General features: G+C 31.9%; 1 protein-coding gene across 1 annotated transcript in view; it reads left to right on the top strand.

The window, feature by feature from the left end:
• Nucleotides 1–21,939, top strand: part of LOC118193606 (agrin-like) — a 217,236-nt gene that overhangs the window by 62,886 nt on the left and 132,411 nt on the right. Inside the window, exon 2 of the mRNA XM_085810646.1 lies at nucleotides 15,523–15,558. Coding sequence (XP_085666772.1) covers nucleotides 15,523–15,558 — 36 coding nt within the window. The remainder of the gene's footprint in view (nucleotides 1–15,522; nucleotides 15,559–21,939) is intronic.

Below are 21,939 nucleotides of genomic sequence, written 5' to 3' on the forward strand. Positions count from 1 at the left end.
TGCATGAATTAAATCTTATTGACAGATTATATGAGAAAATGCATGTCGATAAAATAGACTTTTAAATTATAAAAATACACACTTTCCATTTCTAATTTGCCATTCGTTTCAGGATTTTCAAGACGGGAGCTTGAATTATTGCCGCTTTAAGTCGTTCAAATGTCGTGTTGCAAACCTAGTGAACCTAGCTTTGTTTCTTTTAAAGTTTAATAGTGACTCTGCTATATGAGCAAAATATTTGACGAAAGTCGTATAAAAGAAACCAAACCCAAAAATTAGGCCGACGTCTTTATCGTATTTGGTGGTGGATAACTTTTTATCGCTACGATTTTAGTATTTTAAGATTTCATTCCTTTTTGAGGTAGCTTAAAGCTCGGGTAAAAATTCTTTGGCAGCAGCTTTACATTTGGTCGCATTCACATTTAAACCTGCTTCTTTTAGAAACAAAAAACACTTGTAGATTTTCCGAGGACTGATTTTAATTACTGTTAGTGGCTGGTGCATCGAATAAGCTAAATGACATTCTAAGGAAAGTGTAAGAAACTCCAGATTTTTTAATAACTTCGGCTTTTGGTACATCGTCTGATTTCACACGTATCTTAAAGTATCCACAGGTGAAGTCTAGCATCGTTGTGTATTTTTCTGGTGTGAGGTTTCGAATGATTTCCACGATTATTAGTAAGGGGTAAACCAGATATTTTGTTATGCTACTAAATTTTATATAATCAACACAGAAACACCGTGTTTTAAAATCAGTAGGTGTAAGATAATTTTTCTTTCGGCACAGTACTGCAGGGCTAACGTAAGGTCTACTTAGGGGATTATAATTTTATTCTTTAGCATTTCTGCAATATGTGTTTCGATTATTTCTTCCTTGATTTTATCATAGCGGTAAGATTTAGCTCGGCAGAGGGGGATTTATAGTTTCTGTTGTGTAATTTATCAATTGAGTGAACTCTATCTCTTAAATTACATTATCTTGTAGATTTTTAATTTCACAAAAAAAAAAAAAAAAAAAAAAAAAAATAAATCTCATCTTCTGATAGTCATTTTTTTCTTGCACTTTTAAGGACAATTTCCATACACGTAACACTGTTTCTCTTGGGCGGTAATCACTCTCGTTCCTTGGACGCCAAACTTCAACTCTATTAGTTGTCAGTATGCATTTTTCCAGTTAACTTTCAATTTGTATTATGCATAGAACATAGGTTTAAAAAATTAAAAATGATATTTGAGATACAAAATGAAAATTCAACGTGTTTTTAATTCAAGATACTTTCAACCAGTTTCATGGGATTCAGTGGAAAATATAAAGCTGAAAAGAGACATTTTGATATTAGTTTAATGCGGAATGTAGTCAAAATTCATACTACCAAAAATAATAGATACATAAATAAGCAATATGCACTTTTTTTTAATAAAACCGAGAACGACTTAGATTATTTATTTAAATGCTTTTTTAAAAACGTAATTGCACAGTAGTTTATAAGGAACTATATTTTATTGCATAAGAAAAATAAGAAGGGCATTAATTAGAACAGAATTACGTGTAAACTTTATTTCTTATAAAGTGGCCCTTAAATATGGCTGAATCCCTTGTTCACGCTTAAATCATCTCTGGGGACTCTATTGTTCGGGAAAAAATCACAAATCATATAAATCTTAGCTCTCATTTTTCAAGAACAATTATCATGTAATAGGCATCGCTACACTGGGGTTCTTATTAATGTGCCAGAACTATCCCTACATTATCCAAGATAAAATAGCACCGCTAAATAAATCCTGATCAAGAACATTAGAACTTAGTCTTTACCAAATTAAGCCCTTTCCGCTATAGAAGCAATTTCAGTGTAACTGGGTTTTCTAAATGGAAGAAAGAATGTCGTGTATCTGCGGAGTTTACTTAATGTCAGATTTATTTATAAAATAAAACAGTTTCGATCAGTTTTATTTTAGAAGAAAAAAACTGTTTATAATTTCTTTTTCAACCAAGTTGAGGTTGATTACGGCGAATATTTGCTTTGTTTACTTTATATATATATATATATATATATATAAACATGTGGTCATAAGTTCATATGCATTTCATGACGAATATAAATACTAAAGAATATATGCAGGTGTATTATATAGCAAATTATTCATCAGTTTGTTTTCATGGTTTTTCCCATGCGTAACATGTATGCTAACCAGTTTTCCTTAGAAAGTCCTCCGCGGAGGAATCCCTCTTAGGTAGATAGCTCTCAAGGGCTTTGCCATAATTAAATAAATCAAACCAAACCAATCACTATACAAGTGCTACATATACGTAGCGTTTAATATATCCATATAAAATGGTTTTAAAATTTTTACATGTGACGGTAAGATAATTGAGTTGTTAAATCTTTTCATATGTAACACAAATGGAAAAATGCTTTTAGATCATTCACTATATGTCACTAAAATGTATTCATTAACTAATGACCATACTGTGCATCGATTATTCTAGATAGTGTCTTCGTTTCATAATTATTTTAACGACTGGATAAAATGACGTGTAGTTGAGAAACATTAATGACAGATTTACCTATTTCCTAAAATTTACGCCTGGCAAATGCATTTTTATTGCCTCATGTTATAAAACACAGTAATGAGATGCTTGCCCCCTTTCCCCCCTTCTTTTAACATGAATTTTAGTTGATTCTGCAACAAAGAGAAGAAAGTTATTTTATCTTTTAAAATGTATTCCCCAGTGGGAAATGAACATTTCAAACAATAATGCGTATTGTACCTCTAATGAAGCATGCTGTTTTTATTTAACATGCGAAATCACGTTCCGACAAAATAAAATTCGAAAACACGATCATGACTGTGACTTTGAAACTGATGGACGCACAACAAAAGAAATTTGAAAGCAGACTTTTGCTAGTGATAGGTCGCTGTGTTAAATGTACGACCATTAATTTATATTCTTTGTATCATTGTGCTAAGTGGATTTTCTGAGTGCTGCTCTTCGGTAAAGTATATTTATATTTAATTGATTTTTTACTGATTAGCAAGAATGATTTAAAGAAATCAGTGTATTTTTAATAATTTGCTTTTTATTTTTATTTTTTAGTAATATATTGTTGCGTGCACAAGGGTTCGTAATAGATTGGATGCACACAGGTTCGATAATAGGTAAAAACATTTGTGTGTGTGATTATGGCAAAGCCTCGAGGGCTATCTGCCTAAGAGGAGGGATGCCTTCGTGGAGGACTTTCTAAGGGAAACTGGCTCGTAAACACGTTACACATGGGGAAAACCACGAAAACACCCATGCAGCCAGCCCGTTCGCGGGATTCGAACCTCGGACCGAACTACCAGTGTTCAGCGACTTTACCGCTCGGCCGCTGGTGGGCCGATAATAGGTAAAAAAAAAAAAAAAAATATTTTATGAAAATAAACACTTTAAATTTCTGGAATTTTCCGCAGAAAGACTCGTACAGGTGTCCCCAGTATCACATAGTACAATAAGTAATTACGCTTCAAACTACTAAGAACGTTAAACACAGCGCAATGCAAAGCGCATCTAAAGAGAAAGTAAACTCCGATACATCTCAATCACGCGAAACTAACAAATCGCAATAACAATAATTAAGCGACTGAGAGCAGATACTCTCTCTCCGGGTTTTTATATTTTTTCAACCGACCGCTGAGATACTTCTAGTACTTTCTGCTTCTCGAAATTACTGGAAAGCATCTCGAAATTACTGGAATTACGGTTACAGCTAACGCAGTCGTCAATTAAATTTATTGTTTATTGGATTAAAATGTCGCCAAATGATCGCCAAACTTGGCGACAAAATTAGTCGCCGAAACTATTGTCAGCTTAGCGATATCTCGCTAAATTACCGAGATACTGAATGTTAAATGCATTTTCCCGTGTATTCTCACTTTTCCGGCATAGCTTTCTCTTGAAATTTGTTTCATTACACAGAAAAATACAATTTCCATATAACTGCACTAAAATCATATATCTATGTACAAAATTCCTAGCAATATTTACTTGACGTACAAGTATATTTAACTTGTAAGATATTAATTTGATAAAATCTTATGAATAGTTTCAGCTCTGGTGTAATGAGTAACAGGTATTTTTGACCTCATAGTTTACCTAACTGATACAGAAAGATTAAAAATAAGTTACGTTTTAATTCGTTTTTTTTTCTTTGTTTAAAAATATTTTAATTTCTTGTTATTACTATAAATACGGTAAACTACTTTTTTAAATTCTGGGCTACAATCTGAAAGCTAAATTAACTTCCGAAAACTTGAATGTAGGTGGAGCCCAGAAGTCTTGCGTAAATAAATTAACATTCAACTGGCTAGTCATAGCAGCTCAAGCATTCATTACATTTCAATCAGTCATATTTTTTTAGTTGTTGTTATGGGTTGTCAATGGTATTTGAGCGCCTTATTCTTAGTGAAAAAAACTGAATGTATTTTACCATGAAATGAAATTACTTATCATTTTTACGAATAAGAGATATTAGATATACGAAATGATTTCTCAAAAATATAATTTTGTATATGTATCCGCAATATTCAACCCTACCATCTTTCACTATACCAGTTAAACATTTTTAATGTCATTTTAATTCTACGATAAATTTATAGAGCACTACTATCATACACAGTATTCGGGGAAATGACAATATTAATAAGTAGAAAATAAAATTATTGACACTTCTTACAATTTGTGTGTACTTGATTCGTTACTTAAAAATAGCTCTAATAATTAATGAAAAAGTACAATATTTACTTTAATGTCACTGATGTATAAGAGCATCACAAACAGTTGGACAGTATCGTTAGGATTTACCGAAACATTCAATCTTTTATAAGACAATTTTGAGAATCTTCACGAAGAAAGCAAATTTGAATTTGCAGTCAGATTGCGCATTCCTATGCGATGATTATCTTGACAAACGTTATTTGTAAGTCAAGAATCAGACATGAAAATGAGATCGCTGTCATTCTCCAATCGTCCTAAACGATGAGGCAGAACCTCGCCGAATGCTTATGTTGTTTTATCCTTCACACAAAAATTTTTCGATACTTGCTCGCAGATCTAGAGGATTTCTTAAAAGTAATTTTGGTCCATTTCGAGCTGTCATTAGAAATGCATAAGAGAGCTGCAGAAAACTGGAAGATTATACAGCTTTCTATTTGAAAATTCTCTTTATGCTTTACCATTCCTTCTAGCCATAGTTATTACGCGCATATCAGAAATGACTAGACATTTTTGTGTCTTGTAGAAAGCTGTTGTGTTTAAGTATTAACAATCTAGCCTGATACTGTATCGAACATTGTCATCGAAATTATTATTTATATATTTAAATATTCGTATTTTATGCAAAAATGTTGCTATGAAGTGCGAAAAAAATAAAATTAATAGTAATTAATTTTTAAATTTAATTTGCTGTTAATTTTCCGAAACATAGCTATATATTTTGTGCTGTAGGTGCCAAAATTTTGAAATGTTCTGAGCCATAAGTTAAATTGCGATGGACTATGAAAATTATTTTAATTTAATCAAACTTTCTGGAAAATTTTATTTTCAATTTATATATTTTTATAACAAAACTCTTTTTTAAATTCCTACTATTAGCTCACTCTCTCCCTATATCTTGTTCAAATTTTCAATCGTTAATAAAACACTTTTCATTCGTCCACTCAATTCAAATACATTTTTTTTAAACTTGTAGTGGATGACACATATGTTAATACGGTTTTTTCTCATATTAAATTTTTTGTGTGTGTTTTCAAAATTTTTCTTTGTTGACCTAAGTAGGAACTGACTTATGACCTAAGTAGGAATTATTTTTTATATATTATTTGTTTTATGCTATTACATTTACTAGCAAGTAAATAATCAGTGATCAGATTAATCGAAGTTGACAGTTTGTGCGTTGTAGTCATATTATCTTTTACAAACTATTAATACTGAAGCTTATTACAACATAATGCTAGATGATAACTAAAGCATTATTTTCTTGCATATACAATCACCCAATATCATAGTTGTAAAGCCGGCGTTAGAAATACATATCTTATCTTAGCACACAAGCAAGTATATAAATCAGAAAAAATTAATAACAGACTTAAGTGCATAATAAATAATGGATTTAAAATACATAGAACACTTCGTTTATTGATCAGGCATGACATTTAGGCTAAGGATAATAGAAGACTTTCTTATTTTGTAAATATGAGCAGTTCTATTACGGTATTCACTAACAGCCATCTCGATGGGCTAAGGTTCGAATCCCTGAAAAGACTTGGATGTTTGAAAGTGTATATATATATATTTTTGTCGAATAGGGCATTTAAAATATATGGTGAGTAGAAAGTCCTCTCAATTAATTCGGTGGTAGGGAATTATAGAAATCTGCTTATGGTAACTGGCAAGGTTGGCTCTATCGGCTTTCTTGTTTTTCTCTATGAATAATATGAAAGCGAGTTAGTGTCGTCTTGCGTCATCAATGAGCACCACCATAACATTTCGATAGTATCTACTAATAAGAATTAAATAAATGTGTTTGCATGCATAGCGCAAAATAAATTTTCTTTCAAGATTTGATAATTTTAGAACGCATGCTTGGTATAACCTTCTCATAATATTAAGAAGAAATAGATTAGACAAATAAGGAATTTTCAAGAATTTTTTAATCTGAAAATGTAAATATTGCGAAACGAACATTCGAATGATGATCACGATGTATGCGGATGTAATAGCGAGAAATATATTACTAAGAATTTCATAAGATGTTTGAAATTTATTTTCCAGAGTAGTAGGGGAAAAACAGATTATATGCACAAGTAATGTCTAATTTTAATTTAAATTAATGCGTAAATTATATTTGTAAAATAGAAAATTCTAACTTCCTTAATTTCTTTAGTTTATAAAGGTGCACAGTGAACGAGCAGAATTTACTTTAGAAGTACTTTAGAATAATGTGAGGAATTTCAAGTTGCATTTATAAAGCATTTTAAGCCAGTGTTCAACTTTTGGCCCGCGGGCCGCCGAAGCAATTTTATGCAGCCTGCGAATGAATATGTGTTTGTTGCAAATACGATGTTGCAAAGATTTCAAGATTTTAGTCATTTGAAGTTATATTATTTTCATTTATATTTATTTTCACTTACTTTTTTTTTTACTCATTAGCTTTATATTAGTTTCATTTCCATTCAAAACGAACATAAGTAACGTACCAGAAAATCTATAAATGGAACTAATTAATTTACATTGTGATATAAATCTTATTTACAGATTTACAGATGCAGATTTTATTAACTTTTGTTCGTACTCGTCAAAAAATAAATAAGCTCAGTTACGAATTTTTACATTGAGAATAATCACTTTGTTTTGGAATACATTCATGTATGAACAGCTTTTTTTTGGGAATACATTTATATTCAAAAACCTTTTCTTTTTTTTAGCCCAAAGGGACGGTAGCCTAAAACGGCTTTAGTCAGAAAACGCCATTTTGTGAAGTTTCACCATAGACGGCGAATCACTTTTTAAATTGTTGCCACCAAATATTATTTCCTTATATTATATTTAAGAAATTAAATAATGAAGAATCTGCAAGAATGCATGTATGTTTCTCTCATTTTAAAAAAAAAACGCTGATACCTAGGAGCCATCAAAGTTTGAAATGTAATCCTCCACTCGAACATGGGCACCTGGACGCCCATTTTGAATTTCGAATTTGTTTTTTGTAAAACTTTAACGAATTTCTGAATAACAAACTCAAGGATTTCAAAGAGAGCAATTGCAAAACTACAAAATAATTCTCTAGAGGGCGAGGATGTCTATCGGAAATTCTAAAGATATGCTGTTTTTAAATATATTGTGATATTGCTGTTGCAATTGAATTTTACGTGGTTTAAGTGCGAAGAATATGATATTTAATGAATAAATGTAACACACAGAACGTTAAAAAACACCCTTATAGGCATAATATAAAATCCGAAAGCTTTCACAGATTTTTAGTTTTTTTTTTTTTTTTTTTTTTTTTTCAGTTGGAAATTAATGATAAAATAATCTAGTTAACCGATGAGCATCTACTGATCAAAGTCAAGCTGTAATCGAGGTTATAATTATTACATACAAACATATGTATTTCCATTTATGCATCAAAGAAAAATTTAGTAAATAAGGGAAAGAGACTGGGTTGACTGGGTTGTCCATAATTTGTTTCCACTTTTAGTTTAAATTAAAGTAACATGTATAATGCTAAATTAAATAAGTTAGAATTTTTCAAAATCGATATTTGTCTTAAAAAGTAATATTTATCTGTAAGTATATTTGAATTATAAAGTATGATGAACCAAAAAAATCTTGCATGTATCAAACTTTAGATTTTAGATAGAAAATTAGTATATATTTGAATTTTTTGATTTTACTGGTTATGTTCTTCAATTAATACTTAGTAAGATAATGTTAATCTTTATTTAAAATATTTTAAATTTTATTATTAAAAGTATTTTATTTTGTTAAAAGAAAGGAAAGTAAGGAAAAATAAGATTCTGGCTGTTTCAGATTCGGTATTTGTTCCTCATAATATATTTGAATTTAAGACCGTTGTTTTAAGCAATAATTATGAAATATTCAGGCTTCTTTAAAGAAACTGTATAAAGGTATTTTTATGAACTAGCATAATTTAATTACATCCATAGGGTGTATTGCAATGCATAGAATCTATAAACTGTACATCTTTCCCACATCCTTTTATAAATGCCAACATGTGATTTATTATGAAAGTAAGTCCCATACTCTTAAATGGAATACAAGTAAATAAGAAACTTCTCACCGGTAATACCGTATGTCTTTTAAATGAAAACAACTCCTAAAAAGTTTAAACAAGGTGTGAAACTGAGGAAAAAAAGGTACACGTGCAAAAATAAATTACTTTAGAATGGGTCATTTCGAAGTCCAAAAGCAGTCGTAAAGCCACATGACGTCGTCTGCTGCCAGGAACTCAAACAATGCAAAGAGGTAAACGCATCATAAAAGTGGTGATTAGGGGTGTGAAATTATTTCTGTTGTTGAAATTCTTTGGGACGTACAATTTTTTAAAGATTCTTTTTTTACGTTTCTTCCCCAAACCTCTTTGTACTATTCGCTGTAAAAGTAGTGTAGGTGTACGCATAGAAGTTTTGAATGGCATTTCATTAGTGAACCCTATTAGATACTTGAAGACTGAAAAGCAAACAGCCGAATAGTTCATAATCCCCAAAATTTTATATCCTTTGCCACCCTAATATGCAATTATTACTATCAAATAGTCTGGTAAATCAAACATAGTAGCAAAAAATCTGTACTAAAAATTGCTGACCCCTACATTATGCGCCAATGTTACCTTTTGGTAAAAAGCCTGATGATGTAAAGGGCAAAAGTAACCCAGAATAGGTCGTACTTGCTGATTGTAATCAGACTATTATGCAGTTTGGTTACAATGGACGTCTCCATGAACCCTGTGAAGCATTGAAAGTTAACACTCATACACGTTAAGCACCTTAGTTGCAATTTGAATTTTCAAATTACAAAAACGTTTTGTACCATCAATATTATTTTTTATATTTAGAGACTTAATTCAGAATAATAAGTCCTGTTGTTTCATCTCCTATACTGTATCCCACACTTTTAAACAAAAGCTATAAATGTCGTACATTTTCATTTTTTGAATTCTGACTAGTATAGAATTTTATTCCTCGTCGAAGTAATCTCAGTCAAATTAATAAGTACTCCGATGCAGTCTTCAAACTGCAAATTCTTCAAACTTTTGGCAAAAGGAACCACCGATGCCTATTAAAATGACAGCAAAAGCAGAATAGTCTCTTTATTTGTTTATTTAAACTCTCTTTAGACATTATTGAATTGCTCCCACCAAAGTATTCGGCTCAGATGGCCAGCATTCCTGACACTGACTATGCCATACTTCGATCCTTTTCTCCAAGTAAATCTACTGGTAATTCATCTGCTCTGTACATATAAAATAATGAGCTAAAAATTGTCCCATAACGTTTTTCTGAAACAGAAGAAAGAAATAATAAAGTAGCTGTATCGGGAATGGGTGAAATATTGCTAATTACATAACAGTTTTAGTTAAATATTTTAAAAATTGTGTTAATGTTATTTATTTATCAGTTTCATAATTAACTAACTAATATAAAATCAGACCTTTCAAGCTAAAATCTAGTACACCAAGCTTAAAAAAGTGGCCAAGGAGCAATAACAAACTCGGTTTATAAGTTCGGTTTATAAATACAACTATAAAGTATTTCTCTCGCCTTAGCATGCCTTCGAGGTGTAGTGATCAGTACGTTCGACGCGAATTCTAGAGGTCCGTGGTACGAGTCCCGGCGAGGGCATTGTTCATTTTTTCACATCTCCTGCTTCGAAATAACCTAATGTCTCTACAGTGCTGCCCGAACTAAAAGGTGATGAATGATGATTCTTAAAAGAACCCAAACATTTGGGTCCCCTAAAACTCCAGTCGCCCTTTAAAAGGGAGAGCATATAAGGTATTTCTACCGCCTTCTTATCATGCCTTCGTAGTGTAGCGGTCAGCACGTTCGACGCGAATTCGAGAGGTCCGTGGTTCGAGTCCCGTCGAGGTCGTTGTTCATTTTCCACATCTTCTGCTTCAAAATAACCTAATGTCTGTACAAAACAAATTTCGTCCTTTGAGAAAAAAAAAATATTTTGACATCATCCAAATGAATGCCAAAATGAATTTAACATAGAATATAAAGCATATATATTATATGCAATATGAATATGAATATTGTTGCTTGCGTACGGATTCGTAATAGATTGAAAGCAGACAGGTCCGATGGGAGGTTAACAAAATTTATTTAATCAAAAGAAGCACTTCCGGAATTTTCCACAGAAATTCTCGTGCATGTGTTCACAGTACCACAGAGTACAATCAGTAGTTACACTTCAAACTACTAAGAACGTTTAACACAACGCAATGCAAAGCGCAGCCAAAGAGAAAGCTAACTGGGATATATTCCAATTCACGCGGAACAAACAACTCGCAACAACAGTAACTAAGCGAATGAAAGCAGATGCTGTCTCCGGCCTTATAAGTTTTCAACCGGCCGCAGTACTTATTTATACAATTCTAGTATTTTCTGCTTCTCGAAATTACTGGAAAGCAATGAGGGTCTAATTACAATTACAGCTAACACAGTGGTTAATTACATTAAATAAGTTACAATGTTTATTAAGGTGATACAGGGACTGGACCAAAATGTTGCCAAATGATCTCCAACTTCGACACAATAAGTCGCCAAAACCGTTGTCAACTTGGTGATATCTCGCCCAGTTACCGAGATACCCATTTATATAATGTTAAATAGACGTGCCCCTGTGCTCTTACTTTTCTGGCATAGCTTCTCTCTTCAGATTTTCGCGTTACACTACGCAAGAAAAAATACAATAATTTCACATAAAATTGCACTAAAATCATCTGCCTATGTACAAAATTCGTAGCAATATAAATATGTCAGAAAGAATGTAAAAATATTTACAATAAAACTTACCTCTATAAAATACATAACATCAGAAATAAAAAATGGAATAAAGTTTACATTAAAATAATGACATAAATAAATTGTAACCCTGTAACTCACCACGTACTGTAAGACAGTAATTTAAAATTGACGGCCTCTGAGCCACATGACTATTATATTAATTATTATGACGAGAATTTGAATAATACGTGTAAGAATTTAATGATTTGGAGTCCAATTTTACATTATTTTTTTAACATTGAAAACAAAGGGAAGTAACGCCTGAAAATATTTACAAAGGGATCTAAATAATTTAAGCTAGGCTATATATCTTATTCAAAGACTTAAAGCTGAAAATTTGATTAGCAATAATTTGCTAATCATCAACTCATGATATTTGTTTGAAGTACATTTATTTGCGAAAAGTTTTTCTGTCTTTTTCTGAAAGCCAATAAATTAAGGTGACCAGATTTCAACAATGGCAAAGCGGGACACCATTGACCGGGGGGGTGATAAAACATTTGGTCTGTATGGAGCAACACAAATTTTCACGCAACGAAAAATAGTATTGTAATATATTTTTAAAATTTCAACACAAGTACAATTTACAAAGATAATACATTAAAAGAAATTATGCATAGTATTATAAGCTTCTTCGCATGCCTTCGTGGTATGGTGGTCTGCACGTTGGACAGATCATCACATCACGAAGATCCAGAGGTCCGCGGTTCGATTCTCGGCGAAGGCGGTAGCTCATTTCTCCTGCTTCCAATTAACCTAATGACTCTACAGTATTATTTTTGTCTTGTCATCTTTCTCATTTGAGGGAAAATGTTCGATACCATTGTTATGTACTTATTACTACTTATTACAACAATGGTAATAAATACATTGTTATGTATTTATTACCATTGTTATGGTACTATTGTACCTAAATAATCTAGGCAGTAACTATAGAACTTATGACATGATTCATGATATATGCACGATTTATTGCACATAGTTCTTCTAGCTGGCTTATACTATTATGGAGAGTTAATGGGAGAAAATTATTTTCTAACCGTTCTTGACATTTAAATTTTAAATTATTAACTTCATTTTATTATTTCGATTACCGAAATTTTGTCACCTTCAATATGTTTTATAGGATTTTGAAAAAGAGTTGCTTGATTGCGTAAAACTTCTAGCCAAATTTTAGAAGATTCTTTTTCAGAAAACTCTTCTAAAATTCTAGGATATTTATCCTGTGATAGAAAGTAGGATTTCAAAGGATCGTATACTTTCAAAAATTTTTCGACAGCTTTTTTTTTTAACGAAAGGAAATTCACTTCCTAGATCATCATTGAATTTGCATCCTCTATTCTTACTCATTATGTTAAAAAATCTTAAAAAAAAAAAAAAAAAAAAAAGGATATTATGAATATTTATATACATATAGCTTAAAAACACAGTAAGTTGGTACATACTTACATGAACATATTTTATTGTCAATCTATAAATTAAATTAATTTCACTGTAACTGTATTTTAAAAACTGTAATTTTTAAGTAACTGTATTTTAAAAATTATTTAAATTTTAATCCTATATTTCTTTCTAGACGTAACATAAGTGTCACTTCCAAGGCCGGCGCTAGACTTTTTGCCGCCACTGTAAAATATAAATAATACGAGTACTGTCTACTATATTCATGAAAATTTATGTATTTATGAACTAAATAAATAAGTTACCTAATTATCTGAATAGCTGATTTGTTGGCATCACTTGTTTAACGAGCACTAGCACGCAGTACGATGTGTACCGTATGAGAGACAGCTACAAAATGTTTTCGTCGTTGCCAATGCCAATGAAATGCCATTGTTCTTTAAATCCAAGCAATGGTGGTGAATTCGAATAACTGATCAAGAATGCGAACTTTGTTAAGTAGTTCTCGATAATCAATTCTCAACAATAAATTGCTATTATTAAAGTTCGACATTATAAAATTAATAAAAATAATATAACTCATATCCTGGCGAAATAGCCGTATATTCCTACTCGTTCTCCCGCCATTCCCTAGCTTGTCGGGCATTCTTCCCAAAAATCGGGACTTTTTTAAATCGCCACGGGACGCGGGACAAACTGTTAAAAATCGGAACTGTCCCGCCAAAAGCGGGACGTCTGGTCACCTTATAATAAATCTAAGAAGAAAAAGGCTGACCGAAATTAACATTTGTAATAACTGATGAAGATAATTTTTAGTTATTTTTTCCGAAGATTTTAAACCTTATCATAATCGAAAAGCTATGAAAATTATACTAATAACTTGAGAAGTTTATAATTATTTGCATAAAAATATTTCTCTTTTTTCTGTATGCGTCAAAAATACTTAGTAAATAAAAGAATAAGAACAGGTTGTGATTATTTATTCTCAAATTCACTTTCTTCGCAATACTTTTATTGTTTCTCTTGGAAAGTTTTCGTAATTTGTTTCCTTTTCAATTTAAGTAATTTATTTGGGAGTTAGTTGAATATATTGTTATTATTTGAAATAAATGTCAGTCTCGGAAAACTTAATATTCCTTTGTAATAATTCTTGTATCCCCATTATCCCATTCTTCTTGTCATATTTCATTAAATTCTTTCCCAACCAAGTTTATGATAATTTTCTATAAAAAGAGAAACATAACAATACCATTCAAAAGTGCTGCAGATTTCGTAAATAAGTCAATACCTCTGATACTGGTGTAGCACGCATTCAGAATAATTTGGCATCAAATTTTATCTGGCATTGATCCAGAAATATGGTTAAATGTAGAATAATAATAATATAATTTTTTTAGCTTTTGTTAGTGTTTAATCTGTCGTTTGAATATGGGTTTCATTGACATTTATTTTTGCGTTGTATAGGTTTAATTTTTTTTTGGTATTAAGATACAAATATTGTATATGGTTAATTTTTCTTTGTATATATTTTATTTATATTTAGAATTGCTAATTATCATCGTATTGTTGTTTATAACTGTAGAAGTACAATAAATGATAATAAGAGTTATTTACTGTCCGTCAAGAAAATGGCACCCTCAGTTTATACAAACCAAATTATAAACATATAATGATTAAATATCCATACGTAAACATCTAATAATAATCCGATAACATAGTTAAAAATAAGTATTAAAACAGTTATAGGTCAGCTACATTCTAGCGACCGAATTCTATAGACGGCAATTCCAAAACGCGTTGCAAACGAAAGGAAACGAATAGGCGTGAATTAATTACGAGAGTCGTGAAAGTAAACAAGAGAAATAAAATCAATCTGATAAATTTTGTGGGATGCACTATATTGCCTAAAATTACAATGTCGGTTTATGTAATATGCACATCATTTAAAAGAATTGGTTAATAATTGTTTTGACGGTAACAAATGCTAAGTTTGCATTTCGCAAAACCTATATATTTAATAACCCTCTTTCTTTTCAAACACAAAATAATTTAATAATGTGTAACACAGATTTAAGGAACAATAATTACGCGGTTCTGTGTTTGCGGTTTCTAGGTTACACGGTAATGTAAGTGCTAAAATAATTTTGCACATTCTTCTATTCACATATGTCTAAACTCCATTTTCATTATCCTGCTAAATTTAGGAATAGGAAAACGGATATTACCACGGTCTTAGTCATTTCTGGATCTTCCATTGTTCATCTTGCGTATATGCATTATTCATTTTATTAAAAGTTCTTTCACCGAAAGCGATCTACCCTATTTTATTAGATTTTCCACGTTTCTCCCCACAGCAAAGTATTGCGTGTTATCCCTATGATCAAACTAACGAATAAGTAATGAAGACAACGTTATTAAATTATGCAAACAGATTCCTTACTTCAACTTCCGTTCTCGCAATAATATTAGTTGGTACATTTTTTTTCTTTATTTATATTTCTATTCCTTAACTTTGTGATTTATTTTAACTCTTCTTTTTAATTTTTTTAGGTTTGCCTCTCCAGGAAAGAAAACCTGTGCCCGAAAGTAAGACAAATATTAATATTCATGGATTATTTTTTCCCCGTTTTTCTAATATTCTCGTCTTCAGTTTTTTTATTTTATTTTATTTTATTTTTATTATTTTTCTTCCGGAATTTAGATGGTGATACTGCTGCATTTTTTTTAATCTTTTTTTTTTTTTTTTCTAAATTTCTTTTTTTTTTCTAATTTTTTTTTCTAATTCTTGTGTTTAATAAAGAAATTAATTGTCTTTTCAATTCCGAAATGGAGCAGGCGTAGAAAAACAAATAATATATACCGCGAAAGAAAGAAGCGCACGGAAGTCTGAATTATGATTGTTTTTAGTAATAGCAAAAAATTAAATGGAATTCTACGGCTTTTGTTCTACTGAAGGTAAAGTTTTATTAGGTTATTTATTCTGATATTTCATTGCAACAAAATCTAATCTTAATCGAACGCTTTCTGATTAAATTACTCGAAAAATGGTATTTATAACGAATGATATAATTTTGTTTGCAACATGTTATGGTAGTTATTATTTTTCATATGCCATTTTTTAACTTGTTTTTATTGATTATATGGAATCTTTTTAATAACAAAATTAGTATGCTAGCATTTATGTAATAAAATTTATCAGAGTATTATTTTTATTAAGGTTGACGTTTTTATTGAGTAAAGTTTTACATTTTATAAAACGTTTTATTTTAGTCATATATTTGAAATATAATATGATGAATTCATAATATTCAAATAATTCATTGAGGTTAAAAGTTTAAATATGAAATCTTTATTTTTATACTTCATATTGCATTAACAATTACCATAATTTTCAAATGTATATTTTATATTTTTTATAACATTGGTTTAGCAGTTAAGTCAAAATTTCAAGCTTTTTTTGTTTTATGTACATATGGAAGCAAAATTAAACCTGAAATTTGATAAATATACATTTAGAAGAAAAATAAAAAGTAACAAATATATGCAAGCGATTATAAACTGAAGAGTTAAAACATTATTGGCTCATCAGCGTATAATTCAATAACGGGTTGGCGACTTTTGGCCTGCAAAACAGCTGCACATAGATGCCGCAAGTTCTTGGTAGATGACTGGAGACAGGTTGTACAAATATGTAAGTAGCGGTCACGCAAATTCGAGATATTCCGACATGGTTGGATGTTTGAGCTCTGAGCTGCCGTTGCATGACATCCCAAATGTCATGGAAATTTGGCGAGTTAGGTGGCCACGACATTAAATGGAATTCATCCTTATGCGCCTCCAAAGAATTCGAGTGTTGTGATATAGTCCTGCTGGAAGATTCCATTTCCAGTTAGGAAGACAGATGCCATGTAAGGGTGCAACCATGTAAGGGTGCAGTTATGTTCAGTCCACAGCTTTCATGGTCTGTTCTACCACATCTAAGGGTCCCAGGGCTGCTCATGAGAACGTTCCTCAAAGCTTAATACCGCCACCATCAGCCTGTGTATGACCTGTTATACAAAGGGGAGCAACTGTTTCGCCTGGAAGACGGGGTACTTAACACGACCATCAATGTGATGAGTGAGAAATCATGATTCATCCGACCAGGCAATTGTCTTCTACTTATCCATAGCTCTGTCTCGATGTTCCCAGGACCACTGTAATCATAGTTGACAATGACGCTTGATCAACAGAGGTGCACGAGTGGGTCGTCTGTTGCTCAGTCCCCTATACGACAGTGTCAGTTGAACTGCGTGTTCCCGTTCCATCTTCTTTCAATCTGTTTTCGATACCATCCACGCTGGCGCGTGCAGGTAATCGCCTCAATCGTCACCTCTTTCTCTCCTCAACTGCCGCGGCGGGAGGTCTTTGACCCCTACCTAAGTAAAGATAGGAGTTGAAAGAAGTTCTCATCAATTTGTGTGGACTTCTTATCGATCTCTTGTAACTTTGAACCCTTAACGGTTCTCGTTCTTTACTTTAGCCATGCTTAACTCTTTATTATTCAGTTTTTCTTAACGAAGTTGGGGAGGTTATTGCTGTTTTCAGCAAAGGTACTCCGGAAGCCAACGCCTTGGCCCGAAGCACTTGCTCTTGGACCTGTATTATATTGGTCTGTCAGCTGAGCCTCTATCTGACGTCGAGTTTGCTGTACCGTTAAGCAAGCGCGACAGTCTGCGACTTTCTTTTCTTGATGACGCGTGGAGATCCAATACCTTGGCCTTCTACTGCCGGTTTTACAACTTTGCAAACATACTACCAACGGCAGGTCGTGAAGGACTTACCAATCGCGCAGTTTCGAAATTAGGGCCATTACAATCTGCCCTCTATCAAATTCGCTTAGATCACCAGTCTTTCCCATCACTTTCAAAAATAAGTTCAAGAATGATTCCTTACCTTTTTCAACAGTAGTTAAATGCAATAATAGAATTTCAATTCATGTGATTTTTGAAACGTTGATTATTAGCATTTTCCGTATAATGATAATGTAAAACTATTATAGCTGCACTAATAACTTTGTTTATAAAGCACATAATGTAAAATATTAAAATTCGTACCTCTATTTGAGCTTTGTTTCCCTGAAATTAATATAATTTAACACTGCTTAAAGAAAATAATTACGCAGTTTCGTTATGGATAAACATGTGTTGGCATAAATTACGGAATAACAAGCCAAAGAAGCCAAAAAAAAAAAAAAATTTAAAAACAGCATACCTTTAGAATTTCCGATAGGCAGTTTGGCACGCTGGAGATAATTTTTTTTATTGTGTTGTCATTGCTCTCTTTGAAATCGTTGCTATTTTTAAATCTAAATTCATTAAAATGCAAAAAATATGAAATAGATAATAAAATAAATTCAAAATTCGGGCTTTTAGTTGCCCATGTTCATATGGAGGATTACGTTATTCAAAATTTGATCGCTCCAGGTACCGTCATCTTTTACAGAGCAAGAAAGATAAATACATTCATGCAGATGCTTCATTATTTATTTTTTAAGTATAATGCAGGGCCACAATATTTTGTTGCAACAATCTGGAAAGTTATTCCGACGCAAAATGCCGTTTTGAGACTAATAGACCTTCTGGCCTAATGCCCATTTGGGCTAAACCTCCGGTCCATCTATATCTGTGTCATTCTCGGTTGTTGTGTTCATTTCCTCCTGTTGTCATACGCGATTTATTTTTTGTCACTTATCGCTGTATCATTAAAAAATTAAAATTTTTATTTCGATGAAGAAGTGAAAAACATATTCTGAGTGTTTTTGTATTTAGATGTTATGTTAATGACGTATTCATTTTCCAAAATGTTACTCTCATCGTCACTACGATAAGAATCCACACAACAGTGAACGGAACATCGCGTGTCTTTCTTTAAGTTTATACATGTTCTCCTCGGAATAGCCCTCAGCATTTCGTTAAAATGATCATTGTTAAAACTAGAGGGCGGTCACAAGGGAAGGCTCTGATTTTCGCTTCTTCCTAAACTTCACAGTTCATTATCTCACTGTTGTTCATTAAATGGTATACCACTAAAAGCTGCGTGTCTTTTAACTGCTTCCAAACACTGATGTTTAAACTGATGACTGTTAAATTGATCGTTGTTAGTGTAAATTCGTGACCATACTGAGGCATTAGTTTAAATTCAGAAGCACAAGAAGTTGAAAATCACTTTTGCGTTTTGACTGGGTTGTCACGTTTGCGTTACATCAAAACATATTAACTCTCTCTCTGCCTAAGAAGAGCTATGCGATTTTGGAGGGTTTACTAAAGAAACTCATTCTATTTAAACTATGATGGTTACATAGTTTGGATTCATCTTATGCATTAGATTATATATAATTAGATTATAGAAAATATGCATTAGATTCCGTCTTGCCAGGTAATCTGGTTTACCAAACTCGATCTGTTGAGCCCTCCAACGATAGATGCTTTGCTGATAAAAATGCTGATAGAATGATGCTGATAGAAAACTGCGATTTCAGTTTTGAGATACGTACACTTCTTGAGAAATTGCAAAGAATTAACTGCACATCATGCTGCAATGAATTGTGAAAATTGAACGTTCAGGTAGATTCTGACAAAAAAACTGCGATTTCAGTTTTGAGATATGTGCAGTTATACTTCTTGACAAACTGCAAAGAATTATTTGAAACATCATGCTACGATGAATTATGAAAATTCAATTTTCAGGTAGATTCTGACAGAAAACTTCGATTTCAGTTTTGAGATACGTACAGTTTTACTTCTTGAGAAACTACAAAGAATTAATCTGCACATCATGCTACGATGAATTATGAAAATTCAACTTTCAGGTAGATTCTGACAGAAAACTGCGATTTCAGTTTTGAGATACGTACAGTTTTACTTCTTGAGAAACTGCAAAGAATTAACCTGCACATCATGCTGCTATGAATTCTGAAAATTCAACGTTCAGTTAGATTCTGCTGAAGCACAGACAATGAAATTTAATCGGAGCAACTGAACAGATCTTATCATTTCATGACACTGTCTAGTCCTTACTCTTTTGGAAAAAAAGTAATATGAAATATTCATGAAAAAATAACAAATTCTCTGAGATCTAAAGGCTTGATATCTGCATAGATGGACTCAACTTGCTGTTTAAGTGCAAGTGAGTAGTTATTTATGGTGCGGGTGAAAACATAAAGCCGATAAAAGAAAAATAACGTAAATTTAAAAAAAGAAATATTACAATATAGCGATATTACTTAAAGTGGGACATGAATAAGTAATTAAATGAAATTATTCAATTATTAATTGTAATTATTATATTATTACTAAGTGTAATTGCCAAAATTAATTAATTGTAACTATTCAAAAAGCAATAAAGCGGGAGTTACCGGATTTGTGTTGTAAGTGAGGAACCAGGGTAGGCAGCGAATATAAAAATCATGCAATTGTTATGTACCTAGGTATGTAATATATACGTTAGAAAAATATTTTATTCATTACAATAGTTATGCGAATACTCATTTGCATATATTATAAATTGTATCAGTTAAATATTTTATGGTTTATATTGATCAGACTTGTTATTAAAATCAATAAATATGTTTAATTAATTAAAAGTATATTTACTGCTAAATCCGACAGTTTGTTAAACTACAGTTTTAATTTGAAAGATATATAATTATATCTTAAACCATGTTGAAACAACATATTATGAGAATTAATATGCGTTAGAGATTTTATTCGTGATAAAAACATGCTATGCCATGCGCTGGTAATGTTATTTAATAACACCCAAAATTGGAAAGACAATTTGCTTTTTCAGTAGATCAGCTGATTAAAAATCGTTTATAATATCGCATTAATAATAATATAGCACGAGCAGTGAAAAGCGCTATCCCATCATCATTTCATTGTTCACTTACTTTATTATCATTACAAGAACAATAATATAAAGCAATGGTCGGCAAACTACGGTCTCGCTCCAACTCCGGCGCGGCGCTTGTTCTTAATCTGGCTTGTAGGATGATATAGTATTTTACATGAAAAATAAATCGTATTATGCACCATTATGCAATAGCCGATAGTTGAGTTGAAAAGTTGTGAATAATTACCGCCGAGTGGCGCTACTGTCCTGTTCTCTTTTTTGTCGTTGTTTTTAAAAGCACTCCCAATTAGAGGAATGTTTGCGCATTGTGCGCCACGCACACGTGTTGTCAGATTTGCTACAGAAGTGCACGTGGTATCGTGTGTCAAAATACTCTGCGATATTTTGTTTTTTTTATTTTTATTTTATTCATCACCTTTCGTTACCAAACAAAATAAGTTCAATCAAATAAGAAGAGAATTGTAGACCTTTAAAGCCGTGCTTTTAAAGCGGAATGGTGGTGCCAGTTATTTTGCCAGAAAGTTAAATGTTAAAAATTTTATGTTTAATATGCAATGTCATAATAGCTATGCGAAAAGAGCTGTTACCAAACTAAGCATGCGACACGGTATTCAGATGCCAAAGAAAATAATTAGAAAGTTTAAAACAGAATCCGTCATCGCAACGCAGTTTATTTGTAAAAATAAAAAAAGTATAATGAAGCAGTAACTAAAATCAGCTTACATATAGCTCATTTATTAGCTACGAAAGGAAAACCGTTTACCGATGGTGAATTAATTAAATCATGTTTGCTTGCGGCAGTCGAAGAAATATTCCCAGAAAGAACAGATATGTTTTGATCTGTCAGTCTTTCGGCAAGAGCAACTGTTATTTATTTATTTATTTACCATCAGATGAGCAGCTGCGCCTTTAAGACATTCAGCTTAAGAGCAACTGTTAGAAGAGATGGCATCAGGAGCTGCATCAACAGCTAATTAAAAGACAAGGCAAAAAATTTCGAAGGGTTTTCGTTGGCTTTTAATGAGCCGACAGATATTACTAATACTGCCCAATTGCTGGTGTTTATTCCACAAG

The sequence above is a fragment of the Stegodyphus dumicola genome, chromosome 2 (assembly GCF_044657685.1).
Source record: "Stegodyphus dumicola isolate Sdum_Otavi_A_Nest chromosome 2, ASM4465768v1".
NCBI lineage: Eukaryota > Metazoa > Arthropoda > Arachnida > Araneae > Eresidae > Stegodyphus > Stegodyphus dumicola.